General features: G+C 41.0%; 2 protein-coding genes across 5 annotated transcripts in view; one reads left to right on the top strand and one right to left on the bottom strand.

The window, feature by feature from the left end:
- Positions 1–21,207, top strand: part of PDP2 (pyruvate dehydrogenase phosphatase catalytic subunit 2) — a 173,003-nt gene that overhangs the window by 98,788 nt on the left and 53,008 nt on the right. The window lies entirely within an intron of this gene.
- The window catches only part of CDH16 (cadherin 16), a 62,040-nt gene that overhangs the window by 19,151 nt on the left and 21,682 nt on the right, over positions 1–21,207 (bottom strand). For all 4 annotated transcript variants that reach the window (XM_073307926.1, XM_073307924.1, XM_073307923.1 and 1 more), the window contains exons 7-12: positions 17,413–17,609; positions 14,491–14,616; positions 12,271–12,421; positions 11,231–11,461; positions 9,593–9,669; positions 7,430–7,618 (exon numbers count right to left, since the gene is read on the bottom strand). In XM_073307926.1, the coding sequence (XP_073164027.1) occupies positions 7,430–7,618; positions 9,593–9,669; positions 11,231–11,461; positions 12,271–12,421; positions 14,491–14,616; positions 17,413–17,609 (971 nt within the window). The remainder of the gene's footprint in view (positions 1–7,429; positions 7,619–9,592; positions 9,670–11,230; positions 11,462–12,270; positions 12,422–14,490; positions 14,617–17,412; positions 17,610–21,207) is intronic.

Below are 21,207 nucleotides of genomic sequence, written 5' to 3'. Positions count from 1 at the left end.
GCCTCCTCTGTGTGCATTGAAATCCCCCCATTAAGAAACTACAGGTGAGTCGCATCATATGCTTATTTAACTTACGCAAATTCAACTCTACGTGACTGGCAAAAAAAAAGAAAAATAACAAGATACCTGTAAATAGTGTGGGTGATTCTGCCCACCATTCCACTCAATGAGCATATGCCCCGGAGTGAGTGTGAGATGGGAGATGTGAATTTGCTGTTCCCTCAGTCAGTCTCAGTTCCCGCGTGCCTCTCACAGTGTGAGCATTTCGCCATGCTGAGTGTGATTCTAGTGTTTAAAGATACTGTACGTATTTTTCATACAACATGGCCCCTAAACGCAAGCTAACAACTTCATCTGGTGCCCAACCGAAGAAACAGCAATCTGTTCCAACGCTGGAGGAAAAACTGGCTGTGTTGGACTTATTGAGAGATGGTATGTCGGTCTCCAACGTGGCGCATAAATATGGCTGCAACGAATCTAGCATCTGTGCCATCAAGATTCGAGAGAGAGAAATTCGTCAAGCCGTGGGATCAAGTGCTCCAATAACTGCTAAGGTGATGAGCCAGGTGCGTGATAAGACTTTAGTGAAGACTGAAAAGGCATTAAACTTATGGCTGGAAGACATGAACTGTAAAGGTGTCCCTATCGATGGCAACACGTTGCGAGAAAAGGCTCTTAGCCTCTATGCGCTGTTCAAACCTCCCGCCGAAGAGGGACAGCCTTCTGATGAGAAGGAATTCAAAGCCAGCCAAGGTTGGCTTAACAGCTTTAGGAACCACTTCAACTTCAAAAACGTGCAGACTACTGGTGAAGCTGCATCTGCCAATGAAGAGGCAGCAAAAGCCTACCCCGAACAATTAAAGAAAATCGTAAAAGAAAAGGGCTATCTTCCAGAACAAGTTTTTAATGCTGAGGAGACTGGGCTCTTCTGGAAAAAAAATGTGCAACCGCGCTTACACTTCGAAATCAGAAAGACAAGCCCCTGGCTTCAAAGCAGCTAAAGACCGTGTGACTGTGTTGTTTTGTGGCAATGTGGTTGGACATTTAATAAAGCTGGGCTTGCTCTAGAGGGCTTCAAATCCCCGTGCCCTAAAAGGCGAGAACAAAATCTCCTGCCTGTGTTCTCGCAATCAAATAAAAAGGCTTGGGTGACAGCAGCATTATTTCTGGATTGGTTCCACAAGTGTTTCATTCTGGAGGTCAAGCGGTACCTCAAAGAGAAAGGACTTGACTTTAAAGTGTTGCTGTTCGTAGACAATGCTCCTGGCCACCCTGTGGCACTCTGGTTTGCGCATAACGACGTTGAAGTCGTCTTTTTTCCCCCTCAATGCCACCTCCATCCTCCAACCTCTCAACCACGGCATGATTCACTGTTTCAAGGCCACGTACACGAGGCTTACATTCTCACGGATACTTAGCACTATGGATGCTGATCCCAATCTTAATGTGATAGAGTGTATACTGTACTTTATGGGCGATTTAAGGGATTTTCAAGGGTAATTTTGTCTATACGCGATTTTCGCCTTACGCGCTGACTTTAGAACCTAACCCCCGCGTAAGATGCCACTCCACTGTAACTTGTTCTGTAAGTATTCCTCTAATAAACTGAACCTGTGGAGACTTTGGTATACTGCCTCTGTCATAATGAGGGGTATGACAACATTACTGAAAGGAAGATGCAATTGTTTTATGGGATCTTTTAGAAGAGGCAAAATAGAAAAATATAACACTGCCTCTTTAATTCCAGAGAGGAAGTGTGATGTGCTGGTTAAGTACAATATTGGGAGTCAGGAGATACTGGTTCTATTCCCAGATCTGCTGCCAAGTCACTCGGGGACCTTGTTCAAATCATTTCACATCTGTATTTCATCTTTCCTGTGGGTAAAGTGGGGCTAATTTGTATCTAATAAGGACCTGATTCTGTGCCACTGAAATCAATGGGAGCTTTGCCTCTGACTCTAGTGAGCATAAGATCAAGCCCTAAGGAAGCAACTGATAATGTTTTTGAAGTGAAATCCTGGTGCTATATAAATTTAAATTATTAGGCACTGTAAAATATTTTGTTTTATTCTACCTATAAATTGCAATCATTGTCTAATGTTTTTACATGGAAATACAGAATGCTACTGCCACTACTTAGCACTGATCTAATACTTTTGTCTTCCAAGTTTTTTGTTTTTAATTATTAGGAGTGTGGGAGGGAGGGGGAGGTCCCAGCCAAGCCAACCAGCACTTCTGACAAGAAAACCAAGGGCCCCAAATTGGCACTAGGGAGGAGGACATTAATGAAACCCAACAACCACAATACAAGGTTGATAAACACTATTATCCCCATTTTCCAGATTGAAAACTGAAGCAGAGCCACTTGCCCCAGGCCACAAAGAGGAGTCAATGTTAGGATATGTTTACATTGGCGCTCGAGTAGGCATATCTGTGTTAGCTTTGATTGAGCTAGCATGCTAAGAATGGCAATGCAGCCATAGCAGGGCACAGGCATTGGGATGGGCTAGTTGCCTGAGTACATACCTAGCATTTTACACAGGATTGTACTCGGAGCAGCTAACCCATTCTGACACCCAGGCTGTTGTGACATTATTGCAACTTTCCGCTCACTAGCTTGCTCAGACCTAGTGTAAGTATGTTGAACCGAGCTGGAAATTATACCTCCTGGTCCAGTGTAGACATACTCTTAGAGCCACATCTTCTGCTCTCTTTTCCTGTCTGAATTTAGTTGAAACTCACTTCTAATGTGTTTATTTGTTTAGATACAGAAAATGCTTTAATTTCTCACTTCCTTATATGTTAAAAACCAGCAAATTAACCCCCACCCCAAAAAAACCCCTAAAAAGGAGAAGGGATAGGAGTGTGGGAGGGAGGGGGAGGTCCCAGCCAAGCCAACCAGCACTTCTGACAAGAAAACCAAGAGCCCCAAATTGGCACTCGGGAGGAGGAGCATTCTGAAAACAATGATGACTTGATAGAATCTTGGTTTTACAATTCTCAGCAATGATTTACTTCCAGATGTGCCTGGTTTACGTCAGAGAGCACACAAACCACAGAGATGGGGTAGAATTATTAGTAACCCTGCTGGTTTACTAAACACTAAAACAAAGTTAACATTCCTCTCAATGATTTAAAATAATATTAGAATAATGTAATCATCATCATTCTGTAAGGGCAACTTTTAAACCACAGACCAAATAAATACATTCATGGATTGAAACAGCACTCTGGGATTGGCTGCAACTCACTTTTTGATGCAGGATTCCTTCCTGTCTCCTACTGATTACCATTGTGATTATGTGTAGCTATCTGGGTTATAAGAAAAGGAGTACTTGTGGCACCTTAGAGACTAACCAGTACTCCTTTTCTTTTTGCGAATACAGACTAACACGGCTGCTACTCTGAAATGTAGCTCGGTTATAGTATCCCTCTGAACTATAGGCTTGTGAGAAGGAAGGAGATTGATAGATTACTCTCCCAGTAGGTTTAACCATAGTTTTGAGCGTTCTCTGGTAATAACAATTACACTTAGCACTTACATTTTCAATACATGCTTTTTATGCTTTTTAACTATAACTCTCACTGCACCCTTCTGAGGTAAGTGAATTGTGTAATCCCCATTTTAGGAATGAGGAAACTGAGACGTGGGAGAAAGTGACAAGACCACATAACAACTAGAAGTTAGTGTCAGAGGATTAGAACTCAGGTGTTCCTGGCCTTGTGCTCAGTACCCTCTCCTTTGGTACAGAGATACAAGGAGATTCTTCTGTGTAATTTCCATCTTGGCTATGATCCAAGTACTGTCCAGATATGTGTGTGATTTCAGCTACTCCATTAACTCCAGTGATATGCTAATCTGATGGTGGAATTTGGTCCGATATCCCTGTTATCAAGATTAGAATTTACCCCTTAAATTTTGTGCTTCAGGGGCCTGATCAAAGCCCATTGAAATTCATGGGAATCTTTCTGCTGACTTCAGTGGGCTCTGGATCAGGCCCCTAGATCGTGACTTGTGGTTTACGCCTATAGAGCATTCTGGGCAGGGTCAGCATTTTGTGTTCAGATTTTAGGGTCTAACACTCGTGGTGGCTGAATACCACAAAGAAATTTGTGGATTCAAGAGCTGCTTTTTCTGAATCATTCTCATTACATTGTTCCTGACTGTTGGGTTCTCAGTCCTCCTGCTGTTCTAGAGGAGACCCTCAGAGCAACTCAAACCTTCAGATAAGACAAGTGAGATGTCTGCTGCAGTCTAAAGGCCAGAATTTGCAGCTCATGACAGTGAAATACTGGCTCAAGCCAGGGATGGTGCAAGGTTCTCCATGCAGTTCAGCACAGGCATCTCAAACCTAACTTGCCACATCCCCTGCTATTTCAGTCCTGGCTATCTCCTGAGCTAGGACTCCCACCTGTGATATTAGAGGGTGTATTTGTCTACTAGGTATTCAGCTGATACTGCCAAACTCTAGTATTTATGACCCAGACACTGCAATTTGGACAAAGAACTATTTGAATTTTTCCTATATTGCTTATGACCTCTCGCCTCTGTGCTATACAAAGTCATATGCTAAAAATGAAGCTCTGTGCCACTGAGCTCCTAGTTTTTAAATATTATGTTTAACATTATACCACTAACTTTTTTCAAGAGCTTAACTCTCCTTATAAGTGTCACACAGCAAGTAAAAAGGTAAGGCTTTAGCTGACTTCACTGAAAGGATATTATCACTTATACTGCTGTCTATTGAAGAGTATCAGCACTTTCGGTGATGACACTGAAAAGCCAAGCTTTTACCCTTTCACTGACGTCAATGGAAAGGTAAGACTGGTTTACACAGATATAAACCAATAAGGATGTACTGCATTATATAATTACTAAAAGTTAATCTCCTTTGTTATTAGTGACTCATATGGTCCCAGCACAGAACCCTCATTGCCTTTTTATGGCTTTGATTGTTCCTTCTTGAAAGTGGAAGAGAAATGGATACATGATAATATAGAAGGGCTCAATCATACAGTCCTTACCAGGCAAAATTCCCACTGAAGTCAAGGAGTGCAGGGTCAGATTTCTAATGACAATCTCTTTTCCTAGGGATGATGGCCAAATGACTAATTCTGATGTTTGTTATTTAACAAGTACAATGACTTAATTATTTACTCAGTCTGTAGTTGATCACTTACTATTTTAATTCAAGCCAAAATTGCCAAATTAAAGTGAATAGAAAAACTGAAACTTAATTCCCAGGAGTTTAGAGATTTTTTTTATGAGAAAGGAAATAGTTTAACTCCAAAGTTTTAGAAAGTTGTGTATTATTGTCTTTTCCCCACCTTTCTCCTGTAACTTTATACTGCATTCTGCTGGCTCTCTACAAAAGAGCAGAGTAAAAGGAATATCTGTCATAGGAATGAGGAGTTTGCTATAACCCTGCTCACAGCCTTGTCTGTTTTTCTTCAAATTTTCTATTGAGACTGCCACTGGTAGGAGCGCTAGTGGTCACTGGTGTTCATGAGCAGCATGTCATGTAGACCTTGAGCAGAGTTAGACAATACCATGCTTAAAACATCAGCAGTTGTGTAGAACTAGTGCTCCCACAATTGGTACCAGTGGTATTTTAGCAGTGGGATATTTTAGCAAAGAATTCCTCCCAGAAGTGTTGACAAGGCCATTGTGAGCAGAGATCGCGCTAACTCCTTTTTCCTATTGCAGATGTTCTTTTTAGCTTAGTGCCCATTAACTCGGCTCTTTTTGTGGATCCTCAGAAGAATGAAGTATCAAGTTAGAAGAAGAAAGAAGTCAAAAAGATAAGTTTCAAAGTGCCTCCTTTTTGGATACTGATCGTGGAACATTAGGCATCCCATGAGCCTTTTAAAATACAAGGCAGATGGACAATCCTTTCTAGGGGTCTTGTCTTCACTGATAAAAAAATGCATTTTATTTTTTACCTCCGGGTAACTAATGTGTGTAAGCTATCCTGAGGTAAAAACACAGTGAAGACAAGGCACTTTGGTTTTATCACGAGGTAAACTACATACGGTCAACCCCAGGTGAGGATATAGTGCTGACCTCACCTAGCTTAATTTATCGTAAAACTCAATTGGCTTGTAGTCACTGTGTTTTTACCTCAGGATAACTCACATGCATTAGATACCACAAGGTAAAAAATGCACCTCTTTTTTAGCAATTAGACATGGCCTAGGTCTGACAGTCGGGCACCTTTCACAAACACTATATATGCTTAAAAAAAATTCAGAACAAAAGCCCCTTGGATTTAATGTTCGGAGGTAGAGCTGGGCTGCTTCTACAGTCTCAGTAACCCCTATCCTCATTAAACCATAAACCAGAGACGGGTGAGACTGCCTTCTAAGATATGTTCATACACTGTGGGTAGAATCTGGAATGTCATTTAGAGCTGGTCAGGTTCATCCATGTTCAGACAATTCAGTGCTAATGACATTTACCTTATCATATGGTGCCACAAGACAAAGGAAAACTACACCATAAGTAACTGTAGTGACTACAGAGAGTGCTAAGTAGTAACTAAATAATAGTATTTTAAATTAAAACAGTTCTGTTATCAATATGGTGGTGTTATCAATCTGGTACTGTTGTCACAGCAAGAGACCAGCTTCTTAACACTTTTCAGGAGAGCCAGTCTCAAGATGCAGAACAGGATGTGAATGGGCAGATTCTGTTCTTAGTTGGTTCCACCGGAGTAAATGCAGAATAACTCTACTAAAGTCATTAGGATTACTCTACATTTACTTTGGAGGAACTGAGATCAGAATCTGGCACAGAGGTTTTAATTCAGAAGTGACACTAAACTGCTGTAATTTACACCTTATTCCTGAGCATCTGAGTAAAACCAGCTAAGACGCAGGGTTTGTCTATAGGGAGAGTTAGTGTATGGCAAGCCCACATGTAAATCTATAGTACACTAGATTGCTATACTTAATTGGCTGTGTGGATCCTGGTACCACACACTAAAAGTTCTATAGTGCATTTTGACATACTGCTGTCACTTCCGAACTTTTAGTGTGTGGGTAGCAGGATCCGCATGGCAAGTTAGTGTACGGGAAGCTAGTTCTCTGTAACTTTTCACTCTGGCTGGCCGTGCACGAAGTCTCTGTGTAGACAAGCCCTCACTTTTTACACTCTCACTCACTTACAAATAGGTAACCTACACCCAGTTACATATCGCCTCTAATTTTGGTCCACTAAGTCTAAGGGAATCTACATTAGTGTACTTGACTGGCTGGAGGAAAGGGGTGTAGAAGGAATAGGAGGTGGTAAAAAGGAGTATATTAAAACAGCAGGGCAGCCTACTGATCTGAGGAAATTTAAACATAGAGGGCCCACCCCTGTAGTTCTTACACACACACGCTCCCATGGATTTCAGTGACCGTGTTCCAGACTAAAAGCACATAGTACCTTTTCAAGCCAGATGCTGGCTGTGCCATTTTGTGGATTGCTTAGAATTTTGAAAGTTTCATCTTCATTTCCCAATTCCACGGAAAAGTTTACGAACTTGAACTTCATCTCTTCATCCGCGTCTGTTGCTGTAATAGTTGTTATTAATGTACCTACTTCTGTATCCTCAGGAAAACTGAATGGCCCATACTGCATTTAAAAAGATAAAAGAGAAATCAGAAGTTCTATTTCTTATTGTGCTACTGTTTTACACCTTCCCTCAGGTTACTTTTAGGTGCAGTAGAAGAAAAGAAGTTGGTATAAGACACGATGATTGCACCAGTGGTTATAAGTATAGGATGATTATTGGACAGTCTCTATTTATTTAATCTAGGATTGGTTTAACTAGGATATGGTTTACCCATATTATTTGCATTATTCCTATTATGATAGTGTCTAGAAGTCCTATTGTGCTATGAACTGTATAGCCATGTAAAGGAAATTATCCATGCCACAGTGATCTTACCTATGAACATACCAAGTAGTTATAAAGAAAATGGAGGGAATGAGGGGAGGAGGAGGAGATTACAGTAATATAAATATGTTGTTGCATAGACAAGCTATGTGCACAGTTTGTAGGTAGCCAGTTTTTATATAAACGGTAAATAAGCATGGTAGTATCTTAAGCCCATAGAAACTCTCCATTTTTCATTTTTTTTTACTGTGACAGGTCTTTGACTCTCTAGCACATGTAAATGCATTTGTTATTGTAACCTTAGACATAGTAAATTAACATTTGTGATGAAGTGCCAGGTCTCATACATAGACATTAAGGGAAGAATTTTCAAAAACACTTATTAACTTAAATCTGCTCTCACTGAAGTCAATGAGAGTTTTATCATTGACTTAAGTGGGAGCATAGTTAGGCCAACACTGAGCATGTTTGAAAATCCTACCCTTAACCTTTATTATATCTATCTACATATGGAAGTGATTAAGCTGCAGGGCTATTTGCATTATATTCAGTGCACCAGGGTGCCATGCTGTAAGATGTCAGCACTCCTTTGACAGCTAGCTATCAGAACAAACTTTCCAACTCTGCTGTGTTAATCTTTGAATTCTGTCCCCACTGAGATCAAACATTGCACCTTCTATAATAAGAGTGACAACATCTTAACAGGGCTGATATTAATCAAGAGCACTTGGAATTTCTTCTGTGTTTTGTGCTGTGTTTATTTTACCCTTAAGCAACCCAGGGAAACACTGAAATTACAAGCAAAATCTGTTGTCATTCTTTTTGAAGTAGTACTCAGTTCATCAGGACCGTTTGTGTGAAGGAAGTGAGCCTTTGCTTTTATAAAATAATGTTGCCATCAGTAAATAGGATGTTGTCAAAGCTGCTACAGTCAGTCAAAACCCTGACCTGCCGTTAAAAGTTTCATGAGTTGCTTTTCAGTCTTTTAACAATTCTTTGTGTCTTTATACACCCAATTCAGTGTTGCTAACGCTCATGATTTTATTGAGAGTCTTGCGATATCTGGTGGTCTTCTTATAGCCCAGCTCGTAGAGACAGGTGATTAGGTGACAATCTCAACCTTTATTTAAAAAAATATGAAGAGTAAGTTTTTTGCCCTTGTGTATGTGGAGAAAAGCTTAAAACTGCGACCTCAGTGTCACCTCTACAAGTTCAAAAATTAGAAAGGGAAAAAAAGAGCCGCATATTTATTTTTTCTAAATTTTGTGGGGGGTTTTAAGATAATCTCATGATTTGCAGGGCCAGACTCATGGTTTTTGAACATCTGCTGTTGTCAGTACTGTAACTCTCTGTGCATGGAACTACCCCTACATGAACACACCCTGGGGTTTAGAGGTGTTCCCTTAGTTATGACTTCTGCAATGAGTAGGGAGGATAACAGTAGCTCGAACTGGAAAATACAGAAGTGTACATACCAACACAAGACATCATAATACCTAGACTACACTTTTATCTTTCTTGCTTGGAATGTTGAATCTAATGTGCTCTGGATTCCCTTCATCAATAGAACTGAGGGGAGAATACAGCATGTGTCTTTACAGTGCTGTAATATCCATCACTTTGTGGATATCTTTAAGACCATACCATATCTTCCCAGTCACTGATCTACAGATGTTGTAAATCACTCGCATGCTGTGTAAGAGGGTTACCTTTGTCTGTGAGAATACAGGAGGGCTGTCATTTACATCCACAACTTTAATCAAGACTGTACAAGTGCTGCTGAGACCTGGAAACAAACACAGAGGATTTTTGGTCCTCAGATTTCTTGACCAAAGTAAATATTTGGTGCAGAACAGCTATTCTGTAATGGAAGGATGTCTGGGATGCCTGGTACAAAGTCAGCAATATTGTGCTTTTGAGAGGAGATGATAATCTGTTTCTATTCAGGACCTGATCTGAATCTGAAGACTACAGAAGCCAGGAGAGCAAAGTCTGGGTGCTGTGTGTAGACATCATAAATGGGAGTTGAGATAGCAGTTCCTTAATTCCAAAATTGTCTGTATTTCAATGTGTGCACACAAATATAAAAAAAAATTATTTAACACATACAACGCACTGATCCACTTTAAAAATTATCTTTCGCTCCCTCTCTTCTGTTCCCCAGCCATTCCAGTATGAAACCCTGCCTCCCCTTCAGTTGCACCGTATGTCTCTAGTGCATGGGATCACTCACAAGAGTTCAGGAACTATTTTTTTCTCCAGGGGTTGCAATGTGTTTAACACTATAATCTGCATGTGTGAGGGAGCATGATACATTGGTTAGCAGATGAGACTGAGCCCAGATTCTCAGATGGTTTAAATCAACAGAGCTCTATTCACTTCACTGGGGTTACACCAATTTACAGTAGCTGAAAATCTGGCTTTTGAATCCTAGTTCTGGCACTGCCACCTTGTACAAAGTGTTAATAATACTCATTTCTTTCCCAGGGAGGCAGGAGGTTAATTTCACTGGAGAGAGACAGAAACTTTACAATCCAGCCTGAGTAAAGTGCAGCTGTGCCTGGAACGGAACTAAGACTCTGACAGACACAGACTTACCTATGCTTGGCTCCTGGAGAAGGTCAACTGTGCCGGCCCTTTTATTGGTTTATCTTATTGTTCCCTTCCTTACAGCTCAGCTGCACAGACTGGCCCACTGCAGGGGTAGCCCTCAGGCTCCTCTCACTACTTCTGCCTGCCCACTCCCAACTCATCTCTGCAGCCTAGCAGCAGCTGCTTTTCCTCCCACCCCTTCATGCAGTCTGGCAATGCCAGTACCCAGTGTAGGGACGAACAGGTGCTTCTTATTTTTTGCACAGGTGTACTACCAGACTCATAAGTGGCCTTTAGTATTTGTAAAGTGCCTTGAGATCCTCCAGTGAAATGTTACAGAAAAGGCAAGTGTTGCAGTCGCTAAGCTGCACCGCATGACTTAAACTAGCAGGTTTAGTGGTGCTGTGTCACTGGGTGATCGCTAAATAATCATCTCAAGTCATGATAGTAGGCCATATAACAAATTTGTATCCAGAATGTGAATGCCACAGCTACTGTCTGACTAAATATTTACATGTAGGAAACCTACTATACTGAACAGTTTCCCCAAAAAGGCAATCGTTTTTGGACTTATTGAACTTCTAGTCCTGGAAAGTGATGCATGTTATGACAATTTCATGCCAACTGCAATTTGATCGATGTATTTAACTGAGGGAGTGTTTGTTTTAGATGAGGTGTTTTTTTTTTACATTGGGCACTGCAACAGGTTAGTAACAAATCACTGATCAGACCCCATGATCCTTCAGAAAACATACCCCCTTCAGTCCCAGCAAGATCTGCTGCGAGAACAAGGAGGTGGTAGTACTTTACAGCATTGGTCTTCAGTTCAGAATCCTGTAATGTTATCACTCCAGTGTCTTTCCCAATATGAAATAAAAAACCTTCTGATACTTGAGGCTCTTGGCTCAATATCTCATAAGCAATTTTAGCATTGTTGGTCTTTGGGTCATCAGCATCTTCTGCTTTTACTGTGATAATCTCACTCCCTGCATGCAGAGAAACATTACCAATGAATAAAGGAACTATAAACACAGCAATTAAAAAAATGACTTTTTAAAGCAGTGATTTATTTGTCATTTCAACTCTTCAGTTAGCATAAGAGATGAGCCTAAGTTGCAACATTTAGAACCAGATCCAAACTTTTCCCAAGATCAGTGTGTTTTGATCTGCAGTTTGGAGCAATTTCTTCTTAATATACAGGATTCAGTGAATATGTTGGTACATGATATCTTCACAGGAATGCAACCAAAATAAGAAACTAGACAAAAGGGGCATTTTTGAACATGCCTATTTTAGGTAATATTACTGTAGGCAGGTACCATTTTCGGTAATATAGTTGCCAAATTTTCCCATAATTAAATTACAAAGGTTTTCATTTCCCTTTTACTAGTCGTATTGGTTTATGTATAATTTTTATGTTTTAAGGTGAATACAAGATTCACAAAGTGTTTAGTTTGCCATAATCCACTTCTTGATGCTGCTCACATAGTGGTTTAAGGGAACAAGCACTCCCCTTCGAATGCAAGGGGACTGAGTTAAAATGCTCTCCTTGCATTTTATTTTAGGTCAGACTAGAGGATCCTATTGGCCCTAATGGCTTTAAAAATCTGTGACCCTCCGAATTATACCTCCTGCCTCTTGTGCAGGCAATGCTCTCACTGAAGTTTTGCCTTGTAAGGACTGCATGACTGGGTATGAGGTAGAGAATGATCATATTATCAGTATTGCTTCTACCCACATGTTGGCCACCATAAGCATTTTGCTTCCTGTGATGCCACAGATGGACAACTCTCACCTTTGGCTGTGTTCTCCTCAAGTTCTACCTGATAAATCTCCTGGGAGAATACTGGCCCATTGTCGTTCTCATCCATCACTGTTAGCAGGAGCTCTAGTGGCTCATTATACAGCATTCCATCCTTGTTCTCAGCAAAAATCTGAATCTCATACTGACAATGTTTAAATGAATTCATAAGAAAATTTATAATTAGCATAAGATTTAGTCAACTTTATTCATTTAATAGAAGTTAACATTTATATTTGCCCTTTTGGAAAAAGTCCTACTGAGTACAATGGGGATGGAACCAATGTGCTTCTGTAAAAATGATATGGGAGTTCTATAGAAATTACTCTAAAAGTCTATAGAATTCAATAGAGAATGAGATGCTTTCTTTAAGTATTTTTAAGCCATCCTATAGACTATCATAGCAGGGCTATAATTCTGTGTGAAATTATATAGACTGGTTACCATTCTCTGTTACACTGTACAGAATTTTTCTATGAGACTTCTTATGAATTACATACGGCCTAATTTTGCACTACTTAATCTGGTAAATCTCCTATTGAAACCAATGGGAATTCTGCTGAAGAGAGGAGTGTAGGACTGGACCCGTAATATTTAAAATTCTCTCCCCTTTCCAGTGCTACAGATTGTCCCTCCAGCTGGGGGAAGTGATCCAGATGAAATTAATTCTTATGAAACTCTGTGCTGCATGTGAACCATGACAGTGGATACTATAAACAGCTAAATTACCAGCACAGTCTCACTTGGAAACTAAGCTTTACCAAAACATGTTAATCTTGGGTCATCTCTGGAACATGAGACTTTGTCCCATGAGCTAATCGTTTCTGAACTAGCATGTCTGAAAGACAGAGCCAAAATTTCATTCTATTTATAAACTATACAGACAAGTATTGATCAAGGTTCAAATTACAGTATGATAAAGGGTTTTTTTGTAACAGGTCTTTAGACCCTCACGTTATTGGACATGGTGGTCTCCGCTTTATACGTTCCAGGGATAAGAATCTAGAGTTTAAAGGTAAAACTTGTATCACTGATGGTAGAAAATCGACTTTAGAAACCCAGATGCCAGCTTGCAGGCTTTCCAACTGTATGGAAGGTCCAGGCCTCCTGCTATAAATACTAGGGCCATATGTTCCCTTAATACAGAAAAATGAGCAGACTCTGTTCTGAATAATCCCCTTGGCAAAGTGTGACATGTGGCATTGTGGTCAGGACACTGCCTCCTATCAACATGGAGACCAAAACTGTGCAGCCAATAGGGTCCAAATCCTTGAGTCCAGCCATGCTTCACTTGGCTCAGGATCCACACTCAGTGCCACCTCATTATGCCCCAGGTGACTGCTGGGAGCAAATTCAGAAGGGACCTCAAAAGCCAATTACAACCAGGGATTTCTTGAGAATAGCAGTGCTCCATCCAGGCCACCCTTGCCTCAGGAATGCCCCCAAACAGCCATCTATACTGTCTATCCCACCTGGGGACTCTTTGCAACACAGCTTAGGCCAAAATCTGGCTCTGTTCTTCTCAGTTGGCCAAAGCCTGAGGCCCTTACTCAAACCTCATTCAGGTAAATGCCTGTTGACAGTTATGACATTCACCAGAACCATGACTGAATACAATCTGGCTGAAGATCTTAAGATTTAGCCCACTGGGAACAACTACATGAACAAGCAGAGGTCAGAGTGATAGTGGCATACAAAGATAGATCATATTAATGCAGTCCATTGTATCTGGATGAAAGAAAAACTAAATACTATCTTACTTATATTTGGGAGTTTGCTGAAGGTTGAGTGTAAAGATGTGAGAAGTGCACTGGTATAAATGATAGCAAAGTCTATCACTAATAAGAGAGGAAAGCTAGTCTAGGGGATAGGGAACCAGGCTAGGTTTAACTCCTGGCTCAACCACAGACTTCCTATATGAACTTGGACAAGTCACTTAATCTAGCCCATGCCTTATTCTATCTGTAAAATGGGGATAATAGTACTTCCCTACCTCCCAGTGATGAGGGCCATATAAGTACACAAATAGATAGATTCTAGTTGCATGATTCTAACTTTAAGATTCTGTTTCACACACATGCAGGTTTGTTAATGAATAAGTTTCTAGTGAATTTCCTCGTTAGTCAAATCTTCAAGTGCTAATTAAGGGTAGGGTACTGAAACTTTGGACTTATTCAGCTAAATTCCCTAACTGATCCCTATATTCATACGTACCTCTGCTTGGCTTTCTCTGTCCAGTGCTTGTGTCACATAGATATTCCCTTCTTGGTCAATTGAAAAAAGGCCTTGAGGGAAGCTCTCCTTCAGATAGTAATGGACTTCTCCACTATTCCAGTTAACCTGGAATCAAGGGGACAGACAGCCACACAAATGACAAGTATTCCAAATTTCACAGGAAATGGCAATAAAATAGGAAAGGCTCCATCTCCAGAATGTGTGCCAGTGAAACAAGTTGGTGGTCTCAGTTCAGTCCTAGTGGACAAGAGATCACCCACAGTCACTATCACAATGATCACTAATTGGCACCTTTAGTGGCAGTCTGAGAAGAGAAACAAGAGATTGACTATACATAGGTTTCAGAGTAACAGCCGTGTTAGTCTGTATTTGCAAAAAGAAAAGGAGTACTTGTGGCACCTTAGAGACTAACCAATTTATTTGAGCATGAGCTTTCGTGAGCTACAGCTCACTTCATCGGATGCATGCCACATCCGATGAAGTGAGCTGTAGCTCACGAAAGCTCATGCTCAAATAAATTGGTTAGTCTCTAAGGTGCCACAAGTACTCCTTTTCTTTTTGTGAATACAGACTAACACGGCTGTTACTCTGAAACCTGTCATTATGCAAGGCACTGTATTTAGCCGTATGGAGTGGAAATCTGGGCATGCATCCGATGAAGTGAGCTGTAGCTCACGAAAGCTCATGCTCAAATAAATTGGTTAGTCTCTAAGGTGCCACAAGTACTCCTTGACTATACATAGAAAATGAACTGCCTTCTCACCCTATAGGTCTTCCATTCAGATCAGTGTTGAGGCATATTGGCAGAGCAGCATGGGGTTGTTTGCACAGTTTCCCTGTTTGATGGATAAATGGAGGCTGTTGATCTCTGGAATTACCAGTTCAGCACCTTTCTTTAAAATTATGTTCATTTTTTAAAAGGCAGTCATAGGAGGTGTAACAAGCAGCATTGCACTGATACCTAGACAACATGTAGTATCTGTCTTTAAAGCAGCTGTAGTTAAAAACCATGCCCAGGTACTTTGCCACAAGAGATTTTAAGAACAATTTATATTATATGAAAGTGTTGTATAGATGTAGTCTGCTGGCTACAGCATGGTTCTGGGAATCAAGAGAACTGGGCTCAATACTGTCAGATTATCGTATGGCCTTTGGCAAGTCACTCAGGGCCTGATTTTTCAAGGCTGAGCAGCTCCCATTGACTTTAATTAGGTTTATGAGTCTTCATCATGTCTAAAAATCAGGCCTTCCCTAGCCCCTATGCCTCTGTTATTGTGAAATAGGCATAGTAGTTGCCTACCTGCCCTTTGGAGTGCTGCAAGGCTTAAATACTTAATGTTTGTAAGTGTGCTTTGAGATCCTTCAGTGACATGCACTATAAGGTCATATCGGTGTTAGTCAGGCTGCAGACAAGAGATGGCAAATGTCCACTGTACCCCAATCAACATTTATATAAATTAAATTCAAAAGGCTAATAGTGCTTTGATCACTGGATGCTAAAAATAATTGAAATTCTTTGAAAACTTTTGGACAGGTTTCCTTGTAGTTCTATGGTATAATCTGTACATCCTCTCAAGCCAAAGCAAAATCAAATCAGCGTAAGATTTGCCTGGCATCCTTTAGCAGACTGAAAGTTAAATCACTTCAGATTGATTTAAATCCAAAATTAAATTACTAGAGCTAAAAAGATCTGCAATATCATACCAGCAAAAAGTGATAAACAGTCTTAGGCCAGATATTATAAGGGAAAGTGGACAAGCAAACTCAGAACAATTTTTTACTGTTGCCACAGAAATGTTGTAGCTAAAAACACTTTTGTTTAGACTGCACAGCCCTGGTAAAATATTACCTGTCAGTTGTTTTTACAAGCATAAACCCTTTCAGCTCCATGGGTGCAGAACAGTTCCTAACAAGGAGAAAGTGGAATGGTAACTCTTAGAAACGGGATGTGTGTAATGCTTTATCAAGTCTCAAAATAACAGGGGAGAAGCCATTATGGAGGCCTTATTCTAATTTAAACATCCATTTATTTATGCTAGCACTAATGTTTCTTGGATGACTTTGTTTAGATTTCATGCTTCTTAGCCCGTATGACTCTATAAACTATGTACATGGAGTTTTGTGGCGGAAAGCTCCCTTACTGCATTTCTTGACTAACCACCAGAGGCGAGTGGGAGAGACAGTGCAGTCTGTGAGCAGTGTTTAAAATAAGAATGTTATTTTAAGCAACTTTTTTTACCCTCTTCTTCTGTTCATTCCTGAGGGATTCCCTTCAGAGTTCCAGTAAACAGAGCAACAGCAGGTTTCTGTCCGTACATTACACAGCAACAGTGCTGCATTTCTAGCATTGCTGGAATGGGGAGAGCTTTACAGGAAATCAGGCAGGTTTGGATGAAGAAAGTTGGGGCAATCCAACAGTGATATCAGCTATTGTGTGTGTAGAGGTATGAATGGCAAACACTGGTGTTGAGCTTTGACACTTTGATAAATAGATATGGCAGTCTGAAAAACCAATGGGTGTTTAATACTATGGCATGGAGGAAGCACACATCCATCAGTCATCACTTTAAGATCACAGAATAACCCTTTTCAGTACTATACTCCCAATTAAACTCAGCCTGCTACCATTCTGGTTTACTTTGGCTTTTTAGATTTCTGACCATAACAATCCTTTCATAAGGAAGCTACACTCCATGGCTGCAGTCTGTAAGTACACATGTAAGTAGTAATATTGAGTTTAATGGGACTATTCATATACCCAAGGTTGCTCACATGCATAAGAGATTGTAGGATCAAAGTCTATCCTACTAATTCAGAAGAGCTCTCAGAAATAGTTCTAAGGGGTGTGATGTTAATTCAGCCAAGTAACATGAATTTGAAAAATCTGCTCCCTTGACTCACCTTTGAAATTTTCTTTGGATAAGTCACATTTAGGTGTTCTTGAAGGAGAACGGGACTTGGGGTTATCCAGGTGTTCTCCACAACTGCAATTTCAATGTTCGCTAATGCACGATATCCCAGAGACTGATTTCCCAGGTCTTTGACTTGCACAACTAGTTTATAATTGCTGACCTGGGATGAGTCTAGCAAAGAGCTACCTGCAAATAAAGAGAATCTTGTCAAAGACATCTTTATATCCTTCATCAGAAACATGAAAACTGGACAGGGGACATGAAAACTGTCCCCTCTTTGGTAGGTTAGGCCAAACGATTAGGCCAGTTAGTTTGCAGTGGGGGTCGGGATTTCGTGACTTTCTATATCCCTCCCCCCATAACTCACAGAACACTAACTTCAGCTTCGCCATTCCCACAAAGTCAGGGGTAGAAGTGCCACCTCTGCTTCCCCTGCAGGTGGTAAGCGGTAAGTACACTGTATCCCTGATAGCTTTTGTTGCTGGTAGTGGTGGGATACTTTCTGTTAAATCTTCTCTCAGAGGTGGTTTCTGCTGCTGAAAGCCACAGGAAGCCGTACTGCCTGGGGCAGACCATCCAAGAGCCACAGACTGTAGAAGAACCTGCCAAGGGAGGGAGATGATGCATTTGAACTCCCTGGGGAGGGATGTGGCAGGGAGGTAGGTGACAGGGAAAAATGAGAGTTGGAGCCAGGGAAGAATTCAAGGTGACTCACCTATTCTGCTCAGGGCCGGGCCTAATTTTCCATCTAAATTTTCCATCACTTACCTGCAATGTGTTCCACAAATTTCCCATGACAGACTGACGGTGCCGTGTGCGATGTAGCACATGACTTCATCCCATTGCAGAAAGTCAGGGTAAAAGGCTTCCAGTGGCTCTCATTAGGACTATCCTGTTCCCGGTCACTAGGGCCCATTCACCCAGTGCTGCCACATCTTGAGCTATGTTGGGTCCTAGGGCCTTTGGCCCCCACCATCCATTGGTGTGATGTTTGCTGCTCACACTCTAGTGCTGAAAGGGGTTGATGCCAATTTGCTTCATGCTGACCAACAGCTTTGTGGGGGAATAACTTCAGGATGTTTCTTACTATAGTGCAGCCCTGGCTGGAGTGTGTCACACGTTTCCCCCCATTATTCTTCTTTAAAAGAAAACCACCATTTCCTCCTTCCCTAACTCCCTTCACACACCCACACTCCAGATCCGAACCCATCTGTTATTACCTTACCACCATCCCAGTCTATGTGCAAATGAGTCTCCCTTGCTGGGGTGGCAGGGAAGTATGGAGCAGGTAGGGGAGGAGAAGTTCACACATTGACTTTTGGGCCTTTTAGTAGAGGCCGGCTTTGCACGGGCCCCCAGATTTACTTTAAACAGCCCTTCCTGCCCTACAACTCTGTCAAGTTGGACATGAGGGTCTAAACCCACAAGTGATCCCAACCAAAACCAGCCAATACTTGAAAGGGCTGCCCCTGAGTGCTTGAGTGAAGCAGGCTGTGACTCCAAGGAGCAGGACTGTTAGGGGTCCTGGGGAGAGGCAGAGGCAGCACCTTGCCCCACACCAGAGGCCCTAAGGCTTATCTCAGGTTGCTTTTTCAGTAGGAAAAAGAATAGGACCAGGAGTCAAATAAATAAATAAAATGGAAGTCTGGGTTCCTCAGCCTGCTTCCCCTGGTCTCTGTTTAAGGTGGCTGTGTTCCATAACTAAACTCTTTTTAGCACAATAAAAGTCAATTCCCTATAAAATGTATTTCAGACACTTTGGGAACAGTGCTTGAATAGATACCTCCATATGGCTCTCAGCCTCAGTTCAGCTGACCCTGCCTCATTATGGGTTTGCTGCTGGACTCAATACGCACATTTTGATTAGTCTAATTAAAACAGAGCTCAGACATAAGTCAAGCAAACAAATCTCCATGGTTGGTCTCTATGTTTCCTGACTGCCCCTGTGACCTTTAGCTTTGATCTAAGATGCAGACAAGAGCTCTCCTCAGAGATGACCCCTCACTATTTTTCAAGGCAGCTCTTGAACCCCAGTCTCATGGAAACAGAGCTACTATCTAGCCTTGGGTTTGCTTTCAAGTGCACTTTACATACAGTAGCAACTCCTGTCTAGCATTTGAAAATGTAAAACTAAAAGTAATAAGTACAACTAGGGCCTGGTTTTCAGACCTAGGTCTTGCATTTGAACACCTAAATGATGTGCATTCACTGTTCTACTTCAGTAACGCCGTGCACAAATGACCAGCTATTGCAGCTTCTTAAGCAGTTCTGATGCAAACATTTGTATGTGTTGTTGAAACAATTGTACCTTTGCTCATGCAGGCCTCTGTAAATCTGGCCCGACGATCTCTTTCTTATTTTTGTTATTTTCTACTTGCTGCTATATTTATTCCTGTATTTTGAGGGAATTTTGCTCTATAATAAGCTATCTTCATACTTTAATTAAAATCATGGAAATAGTCTCTTTGGTTAGACAATATTCTACAACACATGGCAGTTAGAAAAAAAAAGGAAAGTCTAAGCCAGCAGGACCTGCTAAGAGTAATATCCATTGAAACCACACAAGGAGATTCCTTCTTCAGCTGTTGTAGCATGGAATGAAAAAACTTTAAAGCTAGGTATTCTGATGTGGGGGAGCAGTAGACATTTAACCTATTAAGGACTTCTCTTTGCCAACATTTAATATTATTCCATTTTCTTCTAGGCTTTTTACAAGAGTTATTTTTCTCTTAAGCCATTTGGTTCCCCACTCCCCATTGATATCAAATAATAGGTTAGGTACAATTTGTGCCATGAATCAAATTATGGGTTTAAAAAAGCTGTAAAGATTGATTTAATCCCCTCTCCATTTGTATTGACTTAATTTAGCTGCACTTTCCTGATTTTTCTGACTGTTACATTCACATGGGCTTAGTCTTTGTAGCCTGTTTCATCCAGTTCATGATGACTGCTGGTATGTGCACAAAGTGAATTTCTAAAGGACCGTTCATTGCACTACAAAACCAAGAGTACAGCCTGTCATTACCGGTCATGCAGTATGTGGGTGTACACAAAGCAACTGGCTGTATTTTTCAAGGATAACAATGTTTAAGTGCTCAGCTGTATTTTATAATCTGCAGCTTCAGAAAAATCTAGTACAAAATAAAACCTGGTTCCATGCAGAAAGCATTTTAATCACAAGCCAGGTAGAAATCTGTGTGATTAAATAGTTTCGTACAGTACGGCAATATCTCTGGGTAGTCTGGTGGCACAGTTGAAAGGCAACTGGAAGCCAAAAGCAGGGATTCCACCCAGGATAGTAGATGATCTACTCAATTTGGAGGTTATGATGAAGTGATACTAAAATGAGTAATGTGATCGGATTAGATTGGCATTATTTAGATGATTTAAAAATCTGAATCAGAGTTTTGGCAGAGACTCTTGGAAGGGGCTTCCCTACTTTGTCAAAGGTAGTGGAAGCTCGTGGAAATGTAATATATAAAAATTTTACAAGGAGTTCCATCATGGAGTGGATATTGCACTCTGTTACTTTTCCATTGTGTGGAAATTTGACTATCCAGAAGCCTTATCAGCGGCGTGAGTTATGTGTGAAATAGCCTTGCATATCCAATGAGGCTTTCCAGTCTATTGGTACATAAACAATGTAGGTGCCGGCTCTCAAAAGGAGTGCCTGCTTGCTTTCCCCATGTATGCACACAAAAGGAGGCAACTGACCTCGGGCCCTTCAACCTTAAGGACCGGAATTATTCAGACACTTCAATACAAAGGACAAAGCTACCCAGCG

The sequence above is a fragment of the Lepidochelys kempii genome, chromosome 12 (assembly GCF_965140265.1).
Source record: "Lepidochelys kempii isolate rLepKem1 chromosome 12, rLepKem1.hap2, whole genome shotgun sequence".
NCBI lineage: Eukaryota > Metazoa > Chordata > Testudines > Cheloniidae > Lepidochelys > Lepidochelys kempii.
The sequence above is the reverse complement of the archived record's forward strand: the minus strand, read 5'-3'. Positions and strand labels throughout refer to the sequence as shown.